The following is a 25,613-nucleotide window of genomic DNA, read 5'->3' as shown; positions in this document are numbered from 1 at the left end:
CACCTTGGCCATCGTGGTACCCACCAGTCCCAGCCCCAGGCAGGACTGACCCGATGGGCAACGTGGATCGAAGGAGACCATGAACGAGGAAAGGGGGGGCAGCATCGCTGTGGGGCTGTAAAGGCCCTCAGAAACTTGGGGTCTCCGTGGGAGCTCAGGAAGGGGGCGGCAGGTGATTCCTCCCAGCCCCACCGTCCCCCCACGGCTCTGGGAGACGCCTCCCCGTCGCCTGCCGGGGACCGCGGGGACGGTGCCAGGTCCGGGGCTGTGCCGGGGCCATCGGGGCCATCAGGGCCGTGAGTCAGCGCCGGCTCCCGGGACTCTCCCTGCTCCCCACCCCGTGACTCAGGACGCTGCAATCCAGCACCCACGGGAGCTCGGCCGCCCACGCAGGGACCCCCAGCCCCACGGCCAGCCCCACGGCGCCGGGGCTCGGGGCTCGGGGACCGGGGCCACGGCAGAGCGTGGGTGGCCCAGCAGTGAACCTGTGTCCATGTGGCAAGAGGCGGCACCCCTGCGCCGGGGGGGCCACGGTGCCAGGCGCCCTGGGGACCCCCCAGGACAGCCCTGAGCCGCCCCGAGGGCAAGCGCCAGCCCCGGCACCGGGGACCGGCCAGCAACGGCCTTGGGCACGTCCGCCCGCTCCGGTCTGGTGCTGACACCTGCGGGTGAGGGAGCGTCCCTACATGTCACCCTGTCCCTACATGTCACCCTGTCCCTCCATCTCACCCATCCCTACATGTCACCCCACCTCTCCATCTCACCCCTCCATCCATGTCACCCCATCCCTACGTGTCACCCTATCCCTACATATCACCCCATCCCTCCATGTCACCCCATCCCTACATGTCACCTCGTCCCTCTACTTCACCCCATCCTTCCATGTCACCCCATCCCTATATGTCACCTCGTCCCTACATGTCACCCCACCCCTCCATCTCACCCCTCCATCCATGTCACCCCATCCCTACATGTCACCCTGTCCCTACATATCACCCCATCCCTCCATGTCACTCTATCCCTCCATGTCACCCTGTCCCTCCACCTGACCCCATCCCTACATGTCACCCTGTCCCTCCATGTCGCCCCGTTCCTACTGTCACTCCAGCCCTACATGTCACCCCAGCCCTGGGCATGTGGAGGATGTGGGGCAGGGGCACCGCACCTGGGGGCTGCCAGGCGGAGGCCAATGACCCAGCCTGGGACCCTTGGGGACACGCCAGGCCAGTGCTGTGCAGGTGACAGGACGGGACGGGTCAAGGAGACTCCCTTGGGGCCAGCGTCCCTGGGGTCCCTGCACCTCCCTGCCGCGGGTCCCATCCTGCTGCCACCTCGGTGCGGGATGCCCGTGGGGAGAAGCGGCTCGCCAGCCCCGCGGGCCCCTTGCTGAGGCGCACGCGCCGAACGGCTCTTCTCCGGGCTGGGGGGACGGGGACAGTCCCCCGCGAAGGCTCCTCTGGGAGACGGAGCCCTCGGGTTGCCCCAAGCAGCCCTGCGTACGCGAGCAAATACCCTAATTAATTAATTAAGGGATAATCTCTGGTGCAGGAACACGTGGCCGCTGCGACTCGATTAGCCACAAGAATGTTTAATCTCCCACCAGAGCCACTTGCTGCAACTCCTGTGACCGGGATTGTCCCTGCCGGCAGCGAACAGGGCCGTGCACGGACCCCCCCGTGGCACCTGCAGATACCCCAGAGCCCCCAGAGCAGCAGTGAGGCCTAAAGAAAGAGCTTCTCCCCATTGCCTGGCTGCTGGAGCCGGGCGTCTCCCACAGCCCGAGTCCTGCATCCCGCATCCTGCACCCTGCGTGGTGCATCCTGCACCCCACATCCCGTATCCCGATCCTGCATCCAATAGCCTGTATCCCATATGCCACATCTTGCATCCTCCGTGCTGCATCATGCATCCTGCATCCCATTTCCCGTATTCTGTATCCTACATCCTGTACCCTGCACTGTGCATCCTGCATCCCGCATCTCGTATCCTGATCTGGCATCCCGTATCCCACATCTCGTATCCTGATCTTGCATCCCGTATCCCACATCTCACACCCTGCATCCCCATGCTGCATCCCACATCTCGTATCCTGATCTTGCATCCCGTATCCCACATCCCATATCCTGATCTGGCATCCCGTATCCCACATCTCACACCCTGCATCCCCATGCTGCATCCCACACCCTGCATCCCACATCTCGTATCCTGATCTGGCATCCCGTATCCCACACCCTGCATCCCCACGCCGCATCCTTATCCTGCTTCCGCATCCCACATCCTGCATCCCGCATCCCGCATCCCCATCCCGCTCCTGCATCCCATATCGCACATCCCGCGTTCCCCACCCCATCCTCGTCCTGCACCCGTATCCCACATCCTGCGTCTTGAATCCCCCATTCAGCACCCCAGTCCTGCATCCCATATGCCGCATCTCACATCCTGCCTCCTCCATGCTGCATCCCATGCTGCATCCCGCATCCCGCATCCTGCCGGAGCGGCAACAAAGGCAGGACTACAGCTCCCGGCGTGCCCGGGGCCTCGGGCCGGCCGGGGGCGGAGGGCCGGGGCCCCAGCGGGGCCCGGGGGGGGCCGTGTGCGTGTGCGTGTGCGTGTGCGTGTGCGTGTGTGCATCCGTGTGCACCGCTTCCCAGCAAATCAGCCGCGGCGCGCCGCCCCCCGCCAGGCAGCATCACCGCCCGGCAGCCCTCCCCTCGCCGCTGTTTTCCTCCCTCATTCTCGCACACGGCCGGGGCGCAGCGGCTGCGCCGCGATGAACGGGTGTCCGGAGGGGCAGGCGAGGCGCCCCCGGCCCGCCGCCCCCCGCCCCGCGCACCCCCGGGCCCCCGGCCGCTAGCGGGAGCAGAGGTGAGGCCGAAGCCCGGCGCGTCTCCGTCTCCGCCGGCCCCGGCTCCGTTATCCGCGCGGCCCCGGGCCCCCCACGCCCAGCTCGCGGGCGACGAGCCGGTAGGGCGGCCGCCCGCCGCCGCGGGATGCTGCCGGGGCCGCGCGCCTGACCGCGTCCTTTGTGCGGCGCCGGGGGAGACGCCGGGGCCGATCGCCGCGGCGGCCGGAAAAGCAGGCGCCGGGCTGCGATCCCTGCCCGTTCCCGGGGAGTGGCCGGGGGCGATCGGCCGTCTCCTAACGCCGTCGGGAAGCCGCAGCATCATGATGGCCAACAGACCCCGGAGCAGCGAGGCGCTCAAGGTGGTGGCCCGCTGCCGCCCCATGAGCAGGAAGGAGGAGGCGGCGGGGTACGAGAGGATCTTGGAGATGGACGTGAAGCTGGGTCAAGTGACCATCCGCAACCCCCGGGCCTCGCCGGGGGAGCTGCCCAAGACGTTCACCTTCGACGCCGTCTACGACGCCAGCTCCAAGCAGGCTGACCTCTACGACGAGACGGTCCGGCCGCTCATAGACTCTGTGCTGCAGGGCTTCAACGGGACCATCTTCGCCTACGGCCAGACGGGGACCGGCAAGACCTACACTATGCAGGGGGCCTGGGCCGAGCCGGAGAAGAGGGGCATCATTCCCATCTCCTTCGAGCACATCTTCACCCACATCTCCCGGTCGCAGAACCAGCAGTACCTTGTGAGGGCCTCGTACCTGGAGATCTACCAGGAGGAGATCAGAGACCTCCTGGCAAAGGACCAGAACAAGAAGCTGGAGCTGAAGGAGAACCCTGAGACGGGGGTTTACATCAAGGACCTCTCCTCCTTCGTGACGAAAAACGTCAAGGAGATCGAGCACGTCATGAACCTGGGGAGCCAGACCCGGTCCGTGGGCAGCACCAACATGAACGAGTACAGCTCCCGCTCCCACGCCATCTTCCTCATCACCATCGAGTGCAGCGAGACGGGGCTGGACGGTGAGGAGCACATCCGGGTGGGCAAGCTCAACCTGGTGGACCTTGCCGGCAGCGAGCGCCAGAGCAAAATGGGCGCCCACGGAGAGCGCCCCAAGGAAGCCTCCAAGATCAACCTCTCCCTCTCCGCCCTGGGCAACGTCATCTCGGCTCTAGTTGACGGCAAAAGCACGCACATCCCCTACAGAGACTCCAAGCTGACCCGTCTGCTGCAGGACTCCCTGGGGGGCAACGCCAAGACCATCATGGTGGCCACCTTGGGCCCAGCTTCTCACAGCTACGACGAGAGCCTCTCCACCCTCAGGTTTGCCAACAGGGCCAAGAACATCAAGAACAAGCCCCGGGTGAACGAGGACCCCAAGGACACTTTGCTGCGGGAGTTTCAGGAGGAGATTGTCCGGCTGAAAGCCCAGCTGGAGAAACGAGGCATGCTGGGGAAGAAGAGGAGAAGGAGCAGCCGGAGGAAGAAAGCGATGGACGGAGAAAGCGCCATGGAGAACGAAGGGGAGGATGACAACGAGGACGGCCTGGAGAAGAACATGGAGAATTACTTGAAGGAGCAGAAGGAGAGGCTGGAAGAGGAGAAAGCAGCTATTCAGGATGACCACAGCCTGGTGAGTGAGGAGAAGCAGAAGCTGCTGGAGGAGAAGGAGAAGATGATAGAGGATCTGCGGAAGGAGCAGGAGGCCACGGAGCTACTGGCCACCAAGTACAAGGTAGGTGTTGCCACACGCCAGGTGCTTGTGACTGACGTGGGGATGGGACCTGCGTTGCCCTCAGACCCGAGCGGGGGGCTCGACCAGGCGCTCAAGCAGGGGGTTCCTTCCCGCGACCGGCGCGGCTCCGGGGTGGAGCAGGGGCCGGCACTGCGGCGGGGATGCCATGGCCGCGGGGTCAGCGTGAGCGCAGGCACGGGACGGAGGAACCCAGGCGTCCGGACCCCCAGCGTCCGATACCGCCCCTCCGTCGCTGCGTTCGTCCGGGCGCCCCGGGTGACGCGGTGCCCTGGGGGTCCCCGCCGCGCCGGGGCTGCCGCCCGCCCAGGTGGGACCGTGCACATCTGCTCAGGGGGGACCGTGCACATCTGCTCGGGGTTTTCTCCAAGCCTCGCGGTGCCGGCGGCAGCCCGGGCGCCTGGCGGAGGCCGGGGCTCGGCGCGGAGGCCGGGTCCCCGCGGGCTCGTCCCCTGTGCTGAAGCGCAGGTTGCCGCTGGCAGCCGTCCCGCGGCGGCTCCTTGCCCGGCTCGGTGCGGCAGGGCTGGCGCGGGGCCACGGCGGGCCGGGAACTGCTGAGTAACGAACGCGGCAGGGCCGGAGGCGGTGACTCCGCAGCCCCCGGGGCCGCACCGCGGGGCCGGGCGGTGGCTGGGGGGCCGGAGGGGCCCCGCGCCCTCCCGGGCCGCTCGTGCCCCGCGCAGCTGGACGACCATCGCGGCATTTCGCCCCCGCGCCCGGCGCCGGCACAAAGGCACCGTTGTGCAGCCCGAGGAGCACGGCCGGCGCGCGGGGGCGAGCCCGGAGCACACGCGGGAGCCCTCGCACACGCACGGGTGCTGTCGCACACGCACACGGGCACGCTGGCGCTCCCCTCCATCCCGTGCCCACCGTCATGCTGGGACAGATGTGCACCATGGTGCCCAGGCAGATGTGCCCTGTCCCACGCAGACAGATGTGCACACTGGCACTCGGCCTGATGTGCAACATGGTGCTTAGGTGGGTGTATGCTGCCCCTCAGCCAGATGTGCACAGTGGCACTTGGACAGATGTGTGCCCTCAACAGATATGTGCCATGGTGCTCGGACAGATGTGTGCCATACCACCTGGGCAGATGTGCACCATTCCCACCTGGGCAGATGTGCGTGGTCCCACCTGGACATATGTTCACTGTCCCACCTGGGCAGATGTGCACCGTTCCCACCTGAGCAGATGTGTGAAGCCCCACCTGGCCAGATGTGTGCTGTGCCACCTGAGCAGATGTGCGCTGTCCTGACTGGGCAGATGTGCCCTGTTCCCACCTGAGCTGTTGTGCCCAGTCCCACCTGAGCAGATGTTCTGGTCCCACCTGAGCAGATGTGCCCGGTCCCACCTGAGCAGATGTTCTGGTCCCACCCGGGCAGATGTGCGCGGTCCCGGTCGGACCGGAGCTGCTCTGCCGCTGGCGCACTCGGGCCTTTTGTCCCCAGCACTTGCTTTGTCCCCGTGTCCTCCGCAAGCAGCGGTTCCTCCCGCGGGCGCGAAGGCCACCACGCGCACCGACCACCCTCGCGCCCCGGCACAGCCCCGCTCACCTCCTCCCGCCCCACCTGGGCCACCCCGGCACCCCGGTGTGGGGCTGGGGGTGCCGGGGGTCCCGTGGGGGACAGGATGAGGCCAGGGCAGCAGCCAGACTCCCGTCCCTCCCCAAAACCGAGCCCAGGGCACCAGAGCAGCCCTCCGTGGGGCTGCAAGTGCACGGGCTGCCGAGGCGGCGGGGGACGCCGGGGCCCCGCGCGGCGCAGGGAGCCCAGGGACAGAGCCCAGCCCCGGCTTTGCTGTGCTTAAGTCTAAGCGCCGCGCGGCTGAGCAGTCGCCAGATGGAGTAATTAGAGACGAAATTATTTGTGGTCGGCCCGATAACAAAGTCCAAGGAAACCCGCGGCGAGGCGGGAGGCGGGCGGCGAGCACGGCGCGGGGCCCTCCGGCGCGAGCGGGCACGTCGCGGGGCTGCAGCCTCGGCCCCCTCCCCGCCGCCCCGACGCGTGGGGATGGGCTCCGCGAGGCGCACAGAGGTCCAGCTCCTCCGCGCGCGGGTCCCGGGCTCAGGATGCGGCTCCTTCCCGCAGGATGCGATTAATCACGCTGCTCGCATTGGCGTCGGCGGGGCGAGCGCGAGCGGTGCTTGCAAAGGAGCTGCGCTGTAGATGAAGGGAGGCAGCGTGCATGTGTGCGCACACGCGTGTGCATGCGTGTGCATGCGTGTGCATGCATGCGGGTGCAGGAACACGGGTGCATTCGCCGGGCGGGGTGGGAAGCCGCTGCCCCGCATCCTGCCGCGGCCTCGCAGCTGGGCGGAAGGAAGCGGGACGGAGCCGCTCCGCCCTCCGGAGCGTCTCCCATCGCCCGGGCGCTCGGCCCCGGCCGGGGAAGCAAGCTGCCTGCCGAGGCCGGAGGAGCAGCTGAAATGCTCCAGCGTCCCTGCATGGGACTGGAAGCAGGAGGGAGCAGAGGGAGGGTTGTTCCCTTCCCCGGGTCTCCTCGAAACCCCTGAGCTTCGGAAGACACCATTTATTTATTGCAGCTGTTTATTCCATGCACATCTTTCCCTCCCCCTGGCCCCGCACACATCCCAGTGAGATCCCGGTCCTGCTGCGTTTTCCTCCAGGTGTTTTGCTGGGACAGCCAGCGATCCCAGCTGTGGCCTCTCGCAAGCCACAAAGAGCCCATTGGGGACCCATCAACAGCACCATGGGCCTCCAGCCTTGGTGAGATGGTCCACAGTGGCCTTTGCCCCAGCCTCACCTCTGCTGCGGGTGGCTTTGGCAAGGCCTAGACTGGTCTCAGGTGCTCTCAAACACCCAGCACTCTTCAGTCTTGGTTTCCCTCGTGGTGATGAAGATTTGTCTCGGGGGAGGAGGAAAGGAGGATGGACCTTAGGATGAGTGAGGGAGACGCTTGGGAGGTGACAGCGCTACGGAGATACTAACCATTACTTTAAATTTCAGCAAATTGCAGCAAGCTGGAGCTGGAGGTCAGTCCTGTCCCTCAGGGCATCTGCTGTCCCCACCAGTGGCACGTCCCCACCGCAGGCTGGGGGATACTGTGGGTAGCCTCGAGCTCCGCAAAGCGGTCAGTGCTCAGCTGCGCTGGCCCGTGTGCCGCGATGTCCCCGGGGCAGCTGCCCGCAGCGTCCGCACCCGCTGCGACGGTCACGGCGGCAGCACCCAGCCGTCACGGCAGCACCGGTGGGGAGGATAGAGCCCGTGCTGGGCCCTCCCCACCTCCCCGACCGGAGCAGCCCGCGCTGGGGCGAGAGACACCCTCTGACGCCCCCCACCCCTCTCTGCCCCCCCAGGCCATGGAGAGCAAACTGCTCATCGGCGGCAGGAACATCATGGACCACACCAACGAGCAGCAGAAGATGCTGGAGCTGAAGCGGCAGGAGATAGCTGAGCAGGTAACGGCTGCGTTCGCGGGGGGCTGGCCCAGCCGCGGTCCACAAAACCTGAGGCCAGACCCATCCTTGGTGCTCCTGGGCAGATCTCCCACCGTGCCCGTCCCCTCTTGCATGGCACTGTGTGACTAGCACTCAAGTGTCCCACCCAAAAGGTGACAAACTCTTACGGACGCTACCAGGACCCAGCACACGCGGACGTGTCTGCAACCAGATGGTCCTGGGGCTCTGCCCAGGCGCCAGGCAAGCTCAGCAGCACGGAGCATCGGCTCCTGCCTGCCAAAAAGGGGCCCCCCCGGCTTGAAAGCACCTGGCTTAGGCTCCAGGACAAGGGTTTCCGAGGGGAATTCGGTTCCTTGTCCCGTGCTGAGCTCTGTGCGTTTCTCGCCTTCCTGCAGAAACGCCGGGAGAGGGAGATGCAGCAGGAGATGTTGCTGCGGGACGAGGAGACCATGGAGCTGAGGGAGACTTACACGTCTCTGCAGCAGGAGGTGGAGATCAAAACCAAAAAGCTGAAGAAGGTGAGAGACCCCATGGGCCATGGCGGTGGAGGGGGGGGCTTTTGGGGGGATGACAACCCAGGGGAATTGCCTCTTGGCCCACGTTGTAAGGAACTGGAGGGGGGTCTGGCCTGCTCCCTGCACGCTCAGCAAAGCTCCTGCCAGATAGGCAGTGTTTTACGTTGGCTGCTGCAAGTCCGTGGAGGCCTGTGGCTGGTGTAACTTCACCGTGTGCCACCGCTGACAGCACAGGCTGCTCAGGCCGCTGTGACCTGCTCCCAGGACCTGCTGGCCTGGACGAAGCTCTGAGTGCTGCGACCGCGTCCCCGCTGAGCCGGGGACGGCCAGCCCAGTTCCACCAGCTGGGCTCTGTCCCGAAGGGCCAGCTCCATCCCAGAGCTGCAGCCTCGTCCACTCTCCTTCAGGCCACCAGAGCGTCGGGGTTTTCGGCAGGCTGCAGGCTTGTCCCAGGCACAGGGGCCAAAAAAAAAAATCCTCGGGGTTGCTCGTGGGCACCGGTGCTAACCGCAGTCCTCTGCTCTGCCGCCCAGCTCTACGCCAAGCTGCAGGCTGTGAAGGCGGAGATCCAGGATCAGCACGACGAGTACATCCGCGTGCGTCAGGACCTGGAGGAGGCACAAAACGAGCAGACGCGGGAGCTGAAACTCAAGTAGGGGTCCCTCCGCCTTCCCGGGGACGCGCGCGCGACGGCCGCGTCGCCAGCCTCGGGCACCCGCGGGCGGGGGGGGCTGGGGTCGGCGGCTGGAGGGAACGATGCTCCTCTTGGCAGGGATGACAAAACTCCTCCTCTTCAGTTTATCAGTAACGGCAGAGGATGTTAAATGCCAGAGGATGTTAAATGCCTTTAAACCTCTCAAGCTAGATGACTTGTAGGCAAGAGTACTAAAGTAACTGCTGGAAAAGGTTTTGAACTATTAGGGTTCATTTTTTAGCTAACTTGGACTGGGAGAAAAAGCTGGTGTAGCTCATGTATTTTTAAAAAAATCACCTCTGACAGTGCAGCTACCTATTGACACCTTAATCCGACCACAGTTTGTGCTAAAAACATTGAAAGCCAATACTGAGTTTCTGAGCGCAAATGGAAAGGACGATGGTGTAGTGAATGCACGTGAGTTATAGAAAACTTCTGACTTAAAAGTACTTTGAAAAACCAAAAGAACAGAAAAGCCACTGTAAAATCAAGGTGGGCTATAAATCGGATAACTGACATTGCAATTGCAGTTGGAAATAAATATTCCCTAACGGGGGATAGCTGGGGACCTGTTCTTGACTGGGGCACCAGTCTCGCTGCCACACGGGAGCTCCCAGCACAGCGGCGTCACCCGTTAAAGCTGGGCAGCATCTTCCCACCAGACACTTTCCACCAAGAAATGCCGATTTCATTCAGCAGTGATGTTTAATGGATTTGTTTTCATTCCAAGCAATTATTTTATTCAGTATCTTGAAAAAATTAGAAGTATAAATATTTTAGCCTTTTCAAGATAAAATATTTTTTACTAGAAACAAAATTTCATTTCAGATTTTGCTACATTTTCCTTCGAACATGATTAAAGCTTTTTAAAAACCTGCAAACTCAAGTAAGACTCAATTTCTCTAGTTGAAACTGTTTCCTACAGCTTCTCAATTTGCCCCCCAAAACGTGAAAAGACTCCCTTTGGGGTAAATTTTGTATTATTGTGGTTTCCTTTTTTTTTTTCCTCTTTTCTGGCCTGGCAGCTCTGTAGCTGGCAGACATAACGTGGCCCTCGGACGTACGAGGAGAAGAGGGAATATCAGTTCTGTATTTCACACGGGGAAGGGCTTTTTGCTGGGACAGCAGGACCTGTTCTGATTTCCGTCCTCCAAAGGGATTTTGAAAATGAATTAAGCCTTAAAAAAAAAAAAAGAAAGAAAGGCAAAAAGAGCAGTGTGGGGCTGGGAGGAAAGGCGCTTAGAGGATGACATTGCTGGCCCGGCGCGAGAGCCGCAGTGACTCCTCGGCCTGATTTAGGCAGGTCACTGTAATTCTGACCTTACCCAATATAGTTTACATGACTCACTTAGCGACCTGGGCGAGCGATCAAGGATTAAGGTAGCTTTGCTCCCGGGGAGGATTGGGAGGTTTTTACCGGTTGGTATCCAGAGCCGGCCTGGACAGGCTGGCGCTTTGCATGTGAATTAGGCGGGGATAAATGGATGAGCGGGGGAACTGGCTGCCGGCTAAGAGCCAGCTCAACCCGCCGCCGATAGAGGCACTTGGGTGCTGGAGCCAGGTGCCCTCGGAAGGACGAGCGGCCTCCAGCCGGGTCTCCGCGCCGTCGCGTGTCCCTGCCGGCTCCGGGGGGCTGTGTCTGCCCGCGGGGGGTTTCCCGTGAAGGAGCCTCCGTGTTTGCAGAGTGCTCTGAGGCTGCAAAGTGCCAGGCAACGTGCGCTGAATATTGCAGCGGCCCTGGGGACTCGTGTAGGGGAATGGAGTGGTCAGGAAATGCAGGGTTGTTGTCGGAAAGCAAAGCTTTCAGAGCCGATGGTATTTCTTCTGCTCGTCTGTGAATGATAGTCTTCCTCTGCCCTTCCTCTCTCGTCTCGCTCGCTGCCTCTCTCTTTCTGCCATTTGTGTCTATTGCTCCAACCTCTTTGTTTCCACCTGTTCCCTCCTCCTTTCCCACCCTGCACTCATTTACCATCTTCTGGCTGTTTTTCTATCTCCCTGCCCATCTCCCTCTTTTTCTGAACATCCCTCGCCTTCCTTTCTGCTTCCTTCTTCTCCCTTTCCTTCCTATTTTCTGTTATTTGTCATATTAACTCCTTCCTCTCCTGCCCTTTCCCGCCCTGTTTCTCCTGCCCCTTCTCTCCCCTGACGTGCTGCTTGCTCAGGTACTTGATCATCGAGAACTTCATCCCACCGGAAGAGAAGAACAAAATCATGAACCGCCTGTACTTTGACTGTGAGGAGGACCAGTGGAAGTTTCAGCCGCTTGTGCCTGCCGGAGGGTACGTCTGGGCCCGGGGTGGGGGGGAAACGCAGCCCCCCGCACCGCTCCCTGCAGCGTTGCCCCCGTGCTGGCTGCCAGCCTGGCACCTCGGGGGAAGCTCTGGAGAAGGGGTGCAAGGAGCTGGGCTGGGCCTCCACCCGCGCCGGTGGGACATCTTAGGGATGACCTGGGACCTGGGGGTGTGGTGACAGCAGGGATCCAGGGAAATACTGCAGTTCTCTGCTGGTGTCAATCCACTCCCGCCTCTGCCCAGCCTTGGTCGTGCTAGGAAGGCCAGGAAGGGCTGTTCTTCAGTATCTTTAATCCAGAGAGCTGTAGACAAGCTTAGTTCTTCATGGTTTGGGCAAGTTTTTAGGAGGTACTCTTGTTTTCTAATACATGTTCCTCTCTTAACAATTTATTTCTAGAAACAGCAACCAAATGAAGAAGAGGCCTACGTCAGCTGTGGGCTACAAGAGACCCATTAGCCAATATGCCCGCGTGGCCATGGCTATGGGGTCCCATCCCCGGTACCGGGTAAGTGAGAGGACGTTGGTGCACACCTGGGTGGCAAGAAGTCATTTGATCATGGGAGGAGCAGGTGGATGGATGGATGGATGGGTGGATGGAATAAATAAGCTTGTGACAATCTGAAACACTTGGATGAAACTCCCAGCTTCAGAAACCTCAACCTCATCTGGCAGGATCAATAGCTGGGCGTATTGACCAACCTTGAACTGCCGGCTCACTGACTCAGGCAGCTCTTGGGGTTCGTCTGAAAGGGTGGGGACATTCGGTCTTTTCTCTGCTGGATGCAGGAACATGAAAGACCTGAACAGCCTGAGTAGGCCAGGGAGTCTGGGCCCAGTTTCAGGGCTTGCCTTGCTGCTGCTCTAATCAGAAGAGTTTCCCTCTCCCTAGCACGTAGTTCGGCTTCTCTCAGCAGTGTTGATCTGCCTCAGTCGGTACCGTGTTTTGCCACGCGGTGATTTCCCATGCTGGCTTTCTCTTTGCCCCGTCCTGCTGCAGGCTGAGAACATCATGTTCTTGGAACTGGACCTCTCCCCTCCAGCCGTGTTTGAGTTTGAGCGGAGCAGGGACCCAGCTGAGCAGGACCCGCGAGCTCTGCACCTGGAGCGGCTGATGCACCTGGACAGCATCCTGGAACGGCCAGCAGCCTCCAGGGTGAGGAAGTCCAGGTCCTGGTAAGTGCTCGCCGGGGCGGTGGACGTCACTGATGGCACAGAGCGATGCTGGGGAGCGCACGGGCCGGGGACACACAAAGGGAAGAAGCTGCAAACCCAAAGATGGAGGCAGCTGTGGGCCCTGGCGCTGGGAATGGAACGGTGTCTCACGCCAGCCGGCCCCGTGTCCATCCCCCCGCCAACCATCCCCACCCCGGGCCTTTTCAGCTCGGGGGCCACAGACCCATCCACTCAGCAGCTGTCCCCTCTGCCACGCCTTCTCCTCCACCGCGACCTGGGACCTGTGAGTCAGGCTCTAATTAATTAGTTTCTCATCTGGCACGCTCGCCAAAGTCAGGATGTCTCCCCAGAGCTGCCAGACGACAGCGTTTGTGCTAGCACCGTGCTACAGGAAACCATTTCCCGTTGCTATTTTGAGGCAGACTCAGCAGTGCAAGGCCTGGGCCAGAATTTTCAAATCTGGGAACGTGAATGCTCACAGCTAATTTGCATTCATCCGTTTAAATTACTGTTCAGCAGGATCACCTATTCCCCTAATTCCTGCAGCCTTGAGCTGTTCGTGTGTAATTACATTTAAAACACGGTTAGCATTACTTTTGTAATGGTTGTTAAATGAGTATTAGGAGCAGGACACCGATATAAGAAATGCAAAGGATTGTGCTGTGGATTTCCCCTGATGCTGCTTGTATAGCAAATCACCGAGAAAACGGCTGGACTTTTGGCAGAAGGGGAGAATAAGAGACGGAGGAAGGACAAGGAAAACAAGTTTTCTCTTTTTCTCCTCCCCTTCCAGGTGCCAGACCCCCCGGTCACTGCCGTCCTCAACCACGCATGTTTCCCTCACCTCCAGCTCCCCGCGCGCCTCCGCGATGCCAGCTCAGGAGTGACATCCGGGACCCCTTCGTCCCCCGCACCTTCACACAGCAAGGACTACGCCCCGTTGGTGGCCGCCTTCCAGAGCGAGAGGCCAAGGAAGGGGCCCCAGCTGGCCACATCTCCACCAGTCCCCGTTCGTCTTTGTCTTCAGCTACTTTGTGTGCGCGTGTGTTTGTGTGAGACACTCGTAAACAGCTCCCGGGGGACGAGAGCTGCCTCCTCCTTCCTCCTCACCCCCCACCTCCGTCTGGATTTGTCACTTTATTTATTTAATGTATTTATTTATGGAGTGGTTGATGATGCAGAGTCAGGAGGCGCATTCAGACTGCAGGACATCCAAGGCTAGCGGTGGGCACCATGCAGACGATTTCCCTGGTAGTCTCAGCTCCTACCCCCTCCCTACGACACTGGAAACAACCGTGCAGCACCGGCACCGGTACCGGGAACACAGCTGGAGGGGGTGTGAGTGCAAGCTGCGTTTCCTCTGTGCCACCGACGTACTGCTCACCTCTGATGTACCGCTGTTTTCCTCAGAGCAGACGAGAGCGAGCTCCCTCGCTCTGATGGCTTTGGCACGAGATGAGACAACTCAGAACTCTCCACGCTACCGTTTGCTTTGCTGGATCCCACCGGATTTCCCATATGGATTACGCATCAGGTCGTGGCAACTTCTACAGGAATTTGGAGACTTCCTGGTTGTAGAACCTTAAGCTGGGCTTGTTAAAGACCGAGAGAGACTCTCCATGCTGCATCCACAGCGGTGGCAGCAGTGACATCTCACTGACTTCTGGGCAGGACTGTCACTCTGTGAATGCCAGCTCAATCCACCAAGAGGTGTTGCAAATTAACCAAACGAGGTCAGTCCCAGTGCTCCTGGGACGTTGCTCATCTGTGCCACCCTCTGGAGATGGCTGGCCCGGCCCTGTTAGGTAGCCTGACATGCAGCTTGCTTCAGTCCCTGACTAAGTGGGGGTATAGCTCCTTAGAGCAAGAACAGTGGATGGAAATCTCCATCCCTTTCCACCAACCCCTCCCAAAGCAACACATAGTTTGGGGAGCAACATTATCTAACTAAGTAAGACCAGAGATGATGTGGTCCACCATCCTGGCAACTAAAGGCAATGAAGAAATGCAGGACAAAATGGTGAGGCCAGGACAAGTGGCTCTCCTCTGGGCTGGGTAATATTACACAGCATTCCCCTGACAGCCTGGAGAACTTCTCCGGCCACTGCGTGGGCTGCGGAGGGGGAGGTAGTGGATATGAAATGGGTAATGGATAAGAGAGGGACAAGGAAGAGATGGATGAGAGAGGGGCAAACAATAAGGAAACTGTCTGGCACAAAGCAGAGAAAATTAAAACCCATCCCAGGCAACAGCGTAAATGGTTGCCAGGGCATCATTCAGTGCTCTTGAGTGATTCAGCTTTCAAAAATTCAACTCATGGGAGGTGGGTCCTTGCTCAAAACCACCTCTGGAAGTGCCAGGCCAGCAAATTGGGCATAGAAAGCAGCAATCTACCTGGGATGGTTTTCAGGTGTGTGGAGATGGGGGAGATCAAGTTGTTTTACAAGATCCCGGTGAATAAGGGAATGACTCACCTGGTTCATGTGGGAAGATATGGGTCTTGAAATGGATGTATTCTGAAACGAGTCACTGGGGAGGCAAATCTGAAAAGAGTACAGGTAGGGACTGTGTTTTCTGGAGACCAAGAGAATTTCCCTCTGAGGACTGTTCATAACTCAGACCGGTGCCTCCTGCACCTAGGACCTCTTCAGGCCCTGCGGGAGGAAGGGAGGGGTGTGAGGCAGTGAGGCGGACAGAAGACATCGATTGCATCTACTTTAGACCAGTGTGAATCACACCTAAAAGAACGTCCCAGCAGCACTGTCCATGTGGCTGAGCTGTGCGGTGAACAGGCCTTCAAGCTGTTCTGACACCTTCTCTGCTCTGCTGTGGGATCTCTTCTCCTTCCTCAGAATCTGTTCCCCTTCCTGCTGTAACATCATCCTGCCTTGCATTCCTGATCTTTGCCCTGTGCCACCATCTTCCCTTCCCTGCCTGTATCCCATAACACCTTCTGCCTCTTTGAAATCTTTGTCCTTCTTCTCTCCTGTTCCAGAGGGAGGTAACTGAGTTGCAGGTTATTTTGAGAGGCCGTAGGCTGCTCCCTCCTCCCAGGACTGAACTTATTCTCTCAAGCAGCAGCTCGTTCTGTTTCCTCCATCCACGAGGCCTGTTCAGTTTAGACAGAGCAGCCGAGTCCCAGGCACTGGAGCTTTGGAGAGCAAAGGCCTGTCCTTGCAAAGCCCCCTGCTATTTAAAAGAACCCACAGTCTGGTAGGGTGTTGAATTGTCTCATGGGTTTCCATCCGAATACAAGCTTGCCCTGAAAGCCTGCATGCGGACAAGGAACTGCATAGCGAATGCAGGTCCTGCAGGAGCGAGGCTGCACGGTTGTGTAGGGAAGGGAGTCGCTGTGGAAGAAGAGCACCCAGCGCTCCTCGGCATGGGGCATGGCCAGGGAACTGGCCTGTCCCACTGCATGTCCCCTTTCACAGCTGGAGCAGAAGGATGCACGAGGAAGAGAGTTTTAGGCGTGAAAGACTGTTGTCTTTCATGGCTTGTGGTGAGTTATGTCCACAAATGCCACCAATACCCACTGTAATGTTGATATACATCACATGAGGCATTTTGCTCTAGAACTTACAAAACCCATTGGACCAAAGAGACCCGGTTCTTCCTCTCTTTCACTTTCAGGCTATCCTCTGGGAGTAAGGGTCGGAAAGTATAGACCTAAGGGAGAGAAGAAACTGTCTACAGGGCAGCCAGTAGAAATATTCTTCCCTTCTTCCTTGTTTTTGAAGTTCACCTTCAGCCAGATAGAGAGCTAGCTGAGGCCTGACGTGGTGACACCTTCTCTGGTAGGGCTGCAAATCTGTTAAATCATTCTCCACATCGGAGTCTCCCACAGCACCCAGTCTCCAAAGGGACTTTCCTGTGCCATGGCAAAGGACACTGTTCTGACCGACTGTGACCACAATGGGATCCACATGGAAACCCTCCCAGCTGCAACAGTCGGCCCACCGGACACCCCTCCTGGCTGGCGACAGGCATCGGAGATCTGACACAGCCTGTGGGTGTTAGGATGCATCACTTGCCCTGCTCCGAGTTTGGCTTTGGGGGCTTTTATGGTCTAGGAAGGCCCCACAGCTAGATGTCCCCTCTTGATGGTGTGAAGACAGGCGTATGCGGCTGTATGCATGCACGTGGGGGTATCCGTGTGCAGGGAACAGGGGTGAGTTGCTTTCGATGTCCAAGTGCTGCTTTGACACATCTGCTGTGCGTGTGGGTCTGAAAATCTCATGTGCACTCTCCTTCTATCCACTGCTGCCAATAACCTCACAATCTTCTTAGCACAAAACCCAAGGAAGGTTGTAGATATATAGTGACTATTTAAAACGAGAACCAACGAGCTAGCAGCGGTGTCTTCCCTCTGCCTTGGTACAACAGGCTGGGTCGCTCCACAGCCTCCCTGCATCGCTGCAGCAACCTCAGATGTATATTTGTAATGTTCTTTGTTCTTTGTATGTTGGCGTGTGTGTATTTACATATGAATGTGTGTAGGTGTGTGCGGGTGTGTGCGCGGGTGTGTAGCCAAGGGATCTATTTACCTTCAATGTGAGTGACTGTACAGGGGGGCAAATTCCAGAGGGGGTTAGTGGGCTGGGTTTGGGCTTTTTTGTTTCATTGTTTATTTAGGTTTTTTTGTTTCAGATTTGGATTTTTTTGCAGGGGGTGGGTTCTGGGTGTGTTTTGGATTGATTGACAAGGTGAGGGCCTTGATTAGGACCAAATTTTTGTGCCTGTTGCTATGGTGATTTATTTAGAAATCAAAAGTTTACTGTATGGTGGCCCATCCTTGTCACTCTATACATATGAATATACAGGACATATTATAAATATATATATATTATACATACTGTACGGAGAGAGGTCATTAATCTCACACCCCCGCTGGCTTTGGATGGACACCTCTTCAATATTCTGTAATGTAGCTTTGACTCCGTGCTGGAAACGAACAGAAAGCGCCAGCACCTTTCGAAAAACCGGCAATGACAACAATAAAGGAATGAGCATCATTGCAAAGAGTGCTTTTCGCCTCATTCACCCGCGGCTCTTTTCAGCGGGAACCCGCTGGAATCGTGATGCAATCACTGATAAATCAGCCTGACTAAGCATAGTTCCACATCACGTAGCAGGTGGCTTGCTCAGAGGAATCCCAGATCCTTTGTCTAAGCATTTAGGGCAAAGATTTGGGATTAGGATTCTTGTTTCTGCATGAGCTGGGGTGACGTTGCCTGGCTGGCTTGATTTCTCCATATATTCCTCCTCTTTCATATATGATACAGCATTTGCACTAAAGCAACTGTAATTTGCAGGAAGCTTCAGTGAGACAACATCTAAGCCACAGAAGCTATTTTTATGCTGCTAACAAAATCATGCCAGGGCATGAGCACTGCAACTGAATCATTTATGACCCCAAGTTAGCCTGTTCCTGGCACAACGTGGCCTGGGCCACCTGCACTCTCCCAGACCACCTCCAGACAGGGTTCAGCAATTAGCACGGGCCAGAGATCATTCTGAATAGGCAGTCTGGATACATCTAACCAGCGCGGCTGCAAGAGCTTGAAGGGTATGGAGAGGCCCACGTGAAACTGGTAAGTTGATTTAGAGAGGATTTCATTTTACATGCTTGCCCACTTCCTTCCAACTTGGTAACAGCATCAGGAACAGGCCCAGCACTTGGTTTCCCAGCATAGATTGAAGCGAATGGTCTACACCCTGCTCGGGGCAAAGCACGTGCAGGCAGACAGAGGTCAGGCACAGGAGGAGGGATGGCCGGACACATATGCAGGTCCTGCGCAGTGCTGGGAGTGGTTCTTGTGGAGGGAGGCAGGAGGAAGGAGCAAACAGACCGGGAGTAAAAGCAAAAGAAGGGAAGCGAGTTTCTGCAAGGATGAAGGAAGACACTTAGAGCACACAGGGAGAGCAAGGAGGAACCCACAGGCTTCCAAACATATCAGAACCACTGGTGCAAACAGGAGTTTTGACAGCTGAACAGGGAAGATGAATACTGAAAGCATGGAAGAGGCTGGTCATCTTTACTCCTAAGTGCCACTGGATTTTTCCCATGCCACTTCTTATACATGAGGGAAGCTATTATTAAAAAAAAAACCCTGCAAGGCCATTAAATTACCATGATTCAAGGTCGTCCTTAGAAGTCCTTCCTGTCACGGTGTTTACAAAACCCTTCAGAAGTAGTAGCCACCTGATGCTGAGGGTAGTTTATTACTCCAGCCACAACTTCCTCGCACTCCCAGCTTGTTCAGCCACAGCCCTTCTGGGGAAACAACCCCTGTGAGCCCTGTTCAATGCAGCCTGGGTGCCCCTGGGCATAAGGACAGGGATGTGGACAAAATTAGGGACAAGGCACCCAATGAGAGGGAAAAAAATGGGAAGCAAGGAGGCATTCTGTAGGTGCATTAATAGTACGAGGAAGATGAAAGAAAGAAGATTCACTATACACCAGGGAATGAATGATAATACCAAAGAAAAAACACCTAAGCATTTAATGCACTTTTTGCTTCAGTCTTCGCTTCAAAGATCAGCTCCGATCAGATGGCTAACAACAAATGTCAGTGAAAAAGAGCTGGGAACTCAGGCTAAAACAAGAAAATAGGAAATTACAGATAACTTCTACAAGCTGGATGTTTTCATATCAGCTGGTCTGGTTAAATTCGTACTGAAGTACATGGAGTGGTTGGTAAAGAAATCTCAGAGCGGCTAGGGAGTACTTTTGAGAATTTGTAAAGAACAGGTAAGGGGTCCAGAACATAGAGACAGCACAAACATGAAGATTATCTCTAAAAAGGAGGAAAGAAGGACTCGGGTAATTATCTACACAGCCTAACTTCAACTCCTGAAAAGATACTGAACAAGGGCTGTGCTGCCATTCAGAGGGACCTCAACAGGCTGGAGAGATGGGCAGAGAGGAACCTCAGGAAGTTCAGCAAAGGGAACTGCAGAGTCCTGCACCTGGGGAGGAATAACCCCAGGCACCAGGATGGGCTGGGGGCTGACCTGCTGGGAAGCAGCTCTGTGGAGAAGGACCTGGGAGGTCAGCTGGAAGGTGGACAACAAGTTGACCATGAGCCACCAATGTGCCCTTGTGGCCAAGAAGACCAATGGTACCCTGGTTTGCATTAGGAAGAACACTGCCAGCAGGTCGAGGGAGGTGATCCTGCCCCTCTTCTCAGCCCTGCTGAGGCCACATCTGCAGTCCTGTGTCCAGTGCTGGGCTCCCCAGTACAAGAGAGACATGGACATACTGGATCGAGTCCAGTGAAGGGGCACTAAGATGATGAAGGGACTGGAGCATCTCTCCTACAAGGAGACTTTGAGAGAGCTGGGCCTGTTTAGCCTGGAGAAGAGAAGGCTGAGGGGGGATCTTATCAATGTGTATAAGTATCTGAAGGAAGAGTGTAAAGAGGATGGGGCCAGACTCTTCTCACTGGTGCCCAGTGACAGGACAAGAGGCAACGGGCACAAACGGAAACACAGGAAGGTCCATCTGAACATGAGGAAAAACTTCTCTACTGTGAGGGTGACAGAGCACTGGAACAGGTTGTCCAGAGAGGTTGTGGAGTCCATCCTTGGAGATATTCAAAAGTTATCTGGACAGGGTCCTGGGCAGTGTGCTCTAGGTGATCCTGCTTGAGCAGAGACATTGGACCAGATTACTTCCAGAGGTCCTTTCCGACCTCAACCCTTCTGTGATTCTGCGGTTCTGTGAAGGCAATAAAATATATTTGTAAGCTCTACAGGATAACCCAGGTGAAAAATAACAGCCAACACGGTTCTGTCCAAAGCAAATCACGTCAAACCAACTTAATTTTCTTCTAAGACACACTAAGAGGCTTTGCAGATATGGAGGAGGTGGCAAGAGCTATGATATATTGAGAGGCTTTGATAAAACTTGTTGACCTAGGTTAGTATGACACTTTCATAGGCAATGTGGAGAAACACTGCCTCTCTGAAAGCAGTTATAAGATGATTCATCATCAAACTGGAAGAATGTGGTTTCTGCAGGGAGTCTAGATTTGGTACAGCTTAGTATTTTCACTGGTAATTCGAATAAGGGAATAGAAGGCATGTTTATTAAATCTGCAGAAAACTCTCCACAATAAGACTTAAAATGCTTTGGGGGGAAAAAAAAGGGAGGTGAATTCCTGAAAAATGGGAGGACTGGTCTGAAATAAATAACTGAAATTCAGTAAGTGCCAGTACCAGTGGCAGCTCTAAAGCTTTTCGGCTGGTGGGTGTCCCAGGTGCATCATGCTTCCATCTCCAGGAGGTTGTGGTGCTCAGCTTGGTGCCTAGCACAAGAGGGAAATAAGATTCAGAAAGGTCCTAGCAAGGGTTAAAAAGCTCGAGGTGGGTTTCACTGTCCCCACAACTAAAGCCATCCCCGCTCAGTGCAAAGCACTGCACTGACAGAAGAAGGGATCCTACAGAAAAGGATCTGGAGGTTATAACAGATCGCTGGCGCTGAGTTAACAGTGTTGTCTTTTTCCAAAAGAAACAAATCACACGGATGCAGAGACAGAAATGTCATTTGTAGCCCTTCATTGCAGCACTCACGAGGCCTTAGGTCAGACGTGTGAGTAATGCTGCTTTTCAAGCAAGAATGGGACCATTTGGAAATAGATCAAAAGAAATCAATGGGGATGATATGAAAACATGAAATATTGAAAGAAATAAGGCGGTGTCCATCCAGGGTTATAAAACTGTGGAGAAAGGCAGTAATGATCTTCAAATATGAAAAAAGGCTGCCACAAAAGAAAGAGATTATCCTGTTTCATATGCCAACAGGACATAGGGCAAAAATTTCTGGTCTTAAAACACAGAGATAAAGATTTAGATTAGAGTTTAGGAAAACCTTTGTGAGACTGCAAGGATAATAACGCACTAGAGTAGCTTAAACATGTATGATATAGAATTGCTTCCACTAGAGATTTTTAAGATCAGATTAAACTAACAACAGTCTAGAACAGTTTACGAGGTAGTTAATCATGCTTTAGGGCAAAGGATGACTGAATAACCTCTGACCAGCTTTTCCAATCCTATTTTCTATGATTCTGTGATTGGAAATTATGGCAAGGCTACAGTGTGAGTCTCGAGGAGGATAACAGAATCCCGGGCAGTGCTGGAGGAAATGAAGAAAAGCTGAGATTAGGAAGAAAGATGGAAAGTCTGCTTTTGCTATGTTTAATTTATCCCTCCCCTCCCACCCAAGACAGATTGTGAGCAGATCTGAAGAGCGATGTACCTAGGTAGCATGGAGAAAACAAAAGGGGAAAAATGATAAATTATAAGCACTACCACCCAGTCTGGCGGTTTATTTACACCAGCGGGCTTCAGAAATCATGCATGAAAGGTGCGGGGAAGGTCAAAGGACTGTTTCATGCCAACTATAACTGCCAAAAAAAATCTGAAATGTCAGCTTGGGCAACGCGCATGGTTTATGCCACAGGACAAAAAGTGACTTCAGGCAGGAAAAAATGCTCCAGTCACCAACAATACTCTTTTCCTGCAAATTCTGCACTGTCTGTGTTATGATATTAAAGTCCCAGGGCCATTTGATTTTCTCTACGCCAACGGCAGAGCATCAGTCATAAGAGCAGCTGCTACTTTGGCTTAATAAACACGAACATTTCCTCCGTGCTTGTTCCTCTCCTGTCTCACGCTTCCCCCCCAACACGTGATGGCAACAGGACTCGATCACCTGGAGAACGGGCACAAAGTTTTGTGCAGCACTTGGCTGCCCTCCGCTATTGCACCCCATGGATATTGATGACGCTAGTTCAAAATATTTGCAATGCAGAAAACACCCAAGAATATGATTTCCAGCTTAATGTGATTTTGTTTTGCTGTTTGGTTGCTGTTTGGGATTTGTTTGGGTTTTTTTACAAATGTCTACTGCAATTTCTTTGATGAAGAGATTCAGTGGATTTAGCAGCAAATAGAATCTTTTCTCAAACACTAAATAACATTATTTCCTCGGAATAACCACCCTTTACTCTCCTTTAGGAATACATGGAAACAGTAATGTTTTTACCAGAATACTGAAACAGGTTATATAAACATCATTTTAAAGACCTATATCCCAGCTACGGACAGTTCAGAAGAGATTTTTTTTTTTCTTTACTGAAATTTATAAAATTTAGGGTAAATTCATTGGAACAATTTTGTTTTCTTTTCTTATTACATTTTATAGGACTTCCTTTGTGGTAAATCTAAAATTTATCCTAAGATTACTATGGCTTTAAACAGATTAAACGGAGGCATTTACCTTTTCAATAAGGAAGAATTTTAAAGTGGCCAAACATCCACAACTCACCTTTGAAGAAAAATGTCCACAGAGGCTAATTATCCCTCTGTGACTATAGTGTCCAGGCATAATGTAGAAATACATGTGTGAGGGACCAAACGGCCACAGCCTAAAGGGTCAAGGGAGGTATAAGCAGAAGTAACCAAGTATATATTAGACATATACTTATTGGATGGCCAGTTTGTTGTTGTGAAGATCTGGGACCCACAGAAGTGGAGTAGCTACTTATAACTTAAATAAATCCTGACACAGCCCCCAGTGTTCAGACTATACAATAGACAGAAATACCTGCAAAGATAAGGACTGAAAACGTTGCAGAAGCGTCGGTAGGAAGCTGTGTGTCTTTAAAGGCAGAGCAGAGGGTGAGTGTGATGTGATGAAGGCAGATGGCTACCAAGACGAGGTCTGCATCCCTTAGCAACTGTAAGTACTTGCGGCTCCCTGAGGAGCATGCAGCTCGGTAGCTGTCTCTCAGCTCACGCTGGGAAGAGGAGGCAGCATTCCTAAGATAAAAAAAATACATATTCGTTTGTGGTCCACTGGTATTAAACTGCGAGAAGATGACTCCAGTGTCCTGGCCCAGACCCTTGACTAGGGTCAAAACCCATCAGATATTTCTGTGTGCACCACTGGACAGGTGTAATTCATTGCAGAGCCACTGCTGCCCAGGCTGGTGGAACACATGGGCGCGAGGTTTGGGGTAGGTCCTCTGCGCACTGGGTTGTTCCAGGGCCAGGGACTGCTGTCCCTGAAGAGCTGCAGTCTCGTTTCTAGTGGATTTAGACTCTGGAGCAGATTCACTGTTAGAGCAGCGATATTAATGCGGTCAGTGTTGTGTATCTAGACCTCTGTGTGTGGAACAGAACCAGGTGTTAGAACCAGGATCACATCTGCGCTGTGGAGGACGCAGAGGAGTGACATGTCCACCCTTCCGTCTCCCATGCCAAGGACAGACGGATGAGTTCAGGCAAAATTTGTACAGCCACTGGTTCCTCACCTTCTTGCTCTCCTCTTATGTGTGAAAAATGAGCCACCCAGACAGTGACTTGTCTCTGGGCCTGAAATATTTGGAGGTGTGGTCAGATACATGAGGGTAGCTCAAAGGGTTACCAAATGTTTCGTATCTCAGCTTCATACAAGAAAGCTGGTAAGGCTGAATGTCACTGAACCTTGCTTCTCTTTCACTGCTACCACTTTTCACTCCTGCCATTCCCGATGCTGGTGGTGGAGCCTCTGCTGCGTCTCCCACCTGCCCCAGGAGCACACGCAGAGACACCAGACCTGCTGAGCTAGCGCGCTGGCCCGGCTCTCGAGAGGACATTTCCCTCCCTGACTCTACTACTGAGTCATCATGAGCAAGCTACTCTCTGTGTCTCCATTTTCCCATTGCCAAAATACTGCTAACGCTTATTAACATCTTTGTAGGGCACTTTGAGATTTTCCTATGAAAAGTTGCAAATGAGACAAATATTTTTACTTTTTAGTAGACTGCAAGGTATTTCTGCAGAGGTGACCCCAGCCACTATAAACGTGGCGCACAGTCATTGCAAGAAAAAAGCTGTGCGAGAAGCTTTTATTCCACAGGGGGCTGGGTGTTGGCTTTTTCTTTCTTTTTTTCCTTCTCTCTCTCTTCTTTTTTTTTTTTTTTTTTTTTTTTTTTTTTTTTTTTGCTGTTCCACATCATTTTCCTTTCCTTGATGCTCTGATGACACCCTGTGGGCTTTTCCCTGTACTGCTGTAGCTGTGCAAAGACCCAAAAATTCCGTCCTTTTTCTCCCCAATCACTCTTCTACTCTGTTTCCTCACTTTTTTCCCTAGCGATTTTTCCCTTCAGGCTCTTATCTCCATCTTCTACGGCCTTTAGCCAGGGAGTCATGTCACCTACTAACATTAGTTGGTATATCCTGTTCCTGTCCATTGCTTTCATGCTAACGTTTGTTGCTTTGGACTTAGATGGTGGAGTGACGGACCTCTGCATGAGCACACACGCTCCGTGGCACATCTTGACATCCAGCGGTGGGTTTCGGATGATCCAAGTGATGTTTCCACTGGAACTGTGGCAATTTGTGACCTCCTCCACAGTGACATTTCCCCAGATTTAGACTATGTCCGGCAGAATATACTTCCCCCTCATCCCTTCACCCCCAACTCCTATGCCAGTAGAAGGATATACTAATTATTTCTGATTGTTCTCTCTTAAAATGTGTTGTTTATATGCTCATTCACATGTTGAGAATACTCATAATCCAGCTCTGATTCTTGAAGAACTTTATTTCAGTGTTATTAGTGGCGGCACATACCCACCACCAACATCCCATGCCATTCCACAGCTCAAACACTCATGTGCAAACGGGAAGCACCTTCCCTCTCAGTTTCCTTCAGTTTCAGAAGAAATTTTAGGAACATTTAAGGAAAGAAAGATGTAGGAACTAAATTTTCTTTCTCCTTTGAGTGCTTTGAGTGCTTGTCTCGATTTGAATTCACACTGTGAATGAAAGCAGAACCACCCCAAACCACCAAAAAGCTGAAAGAGAGCTTTGGAGTTCTCAATGGCAGAACATTAGGACTATTCTTCCAACAACAGCATCATATGGCATC

The 25,613-nt window shown here is 54.8% G+C and overlaps 2 protein-coding genes across 2 annotated transcripts in view; one reads left to right on the top strand and one right to left on the bottom strand.

Moving 5' to 3' along the window:
* The window catches only part of HADHB (hydroxyacyl-CoA dehydrogenase trifunctional multienzyme complex subunit beta), a 644,785-nt gene that overhangs the window by 111,083 nt on the left and 508,089 nt on the right, over positions 1-25,613 (bottom strand). The window lies entirely within an intron of this gene.
* On the top strand, positions 3,010-17,710 carry KIF3C (kinesin family member 3C). Its single transcript, XM_026111261.2, has 8 exons — positions 3,010-4,578; positions 7,913-8,014; positions 8,410-8,532; positions 9,063-9,181; positions 11,386-11,502; positions 11,912-12,020; positions 12,513-12,688; positions 13,482-17,710. The coding sequence occupies exons 1-8, from the start codon at positions 3,166-3,168 to the stop codon at positions 13,573-13,575; spliced, it is 2,253 nt and encodes a 750-aa protein (XP_025967046.1). The 5' UTR covers positions 3,010-3,165; the 3' UTR covers positions 13,576-17,710.

The sequence above is a fragment of the Dromaius novaehollandiae genome, chromosome 3 (assembly GCF_036370855.1).
Source record: "Dromaius novaehollandiae isolate bDroNov1 chromosome 3, bDroNov1.hap1, whole genome shotgun sequence".
NCBI classification, from domain to species: Eukaryota; Metazoa; Chordata; class Aves; order Casuariiformes; family Dromaiidae; genus Dromaius; species Dromaius novaehollandiae.
This window is presented reverse-complemented; position numbering and strand designations above follow the sequence as displayed.

Coding starts and splice junctions, on each gene's coding strand:
- KIF3C (XM_026111261.2), top strand. CDS start 3,166: ATGATGGCCAACAGACCCCGGAGCAGCGAGGCGCTCAAGGTGGTGGCC. Junction 11,503..11,911: donor CCGCTTGTGCCTGCCGGAGG/GTACGTCTGGGC, acceptor ATTTATTTCTAG/AAACAGCAACCAAATGAAGA. Junction 12,021..12,512: donor GGTCCCATCCCCGGTACCGG/GTAAGTGAGAGG, acceptor GTCCTGCTGCAG/GCTGAGAACATCATGTTCTT.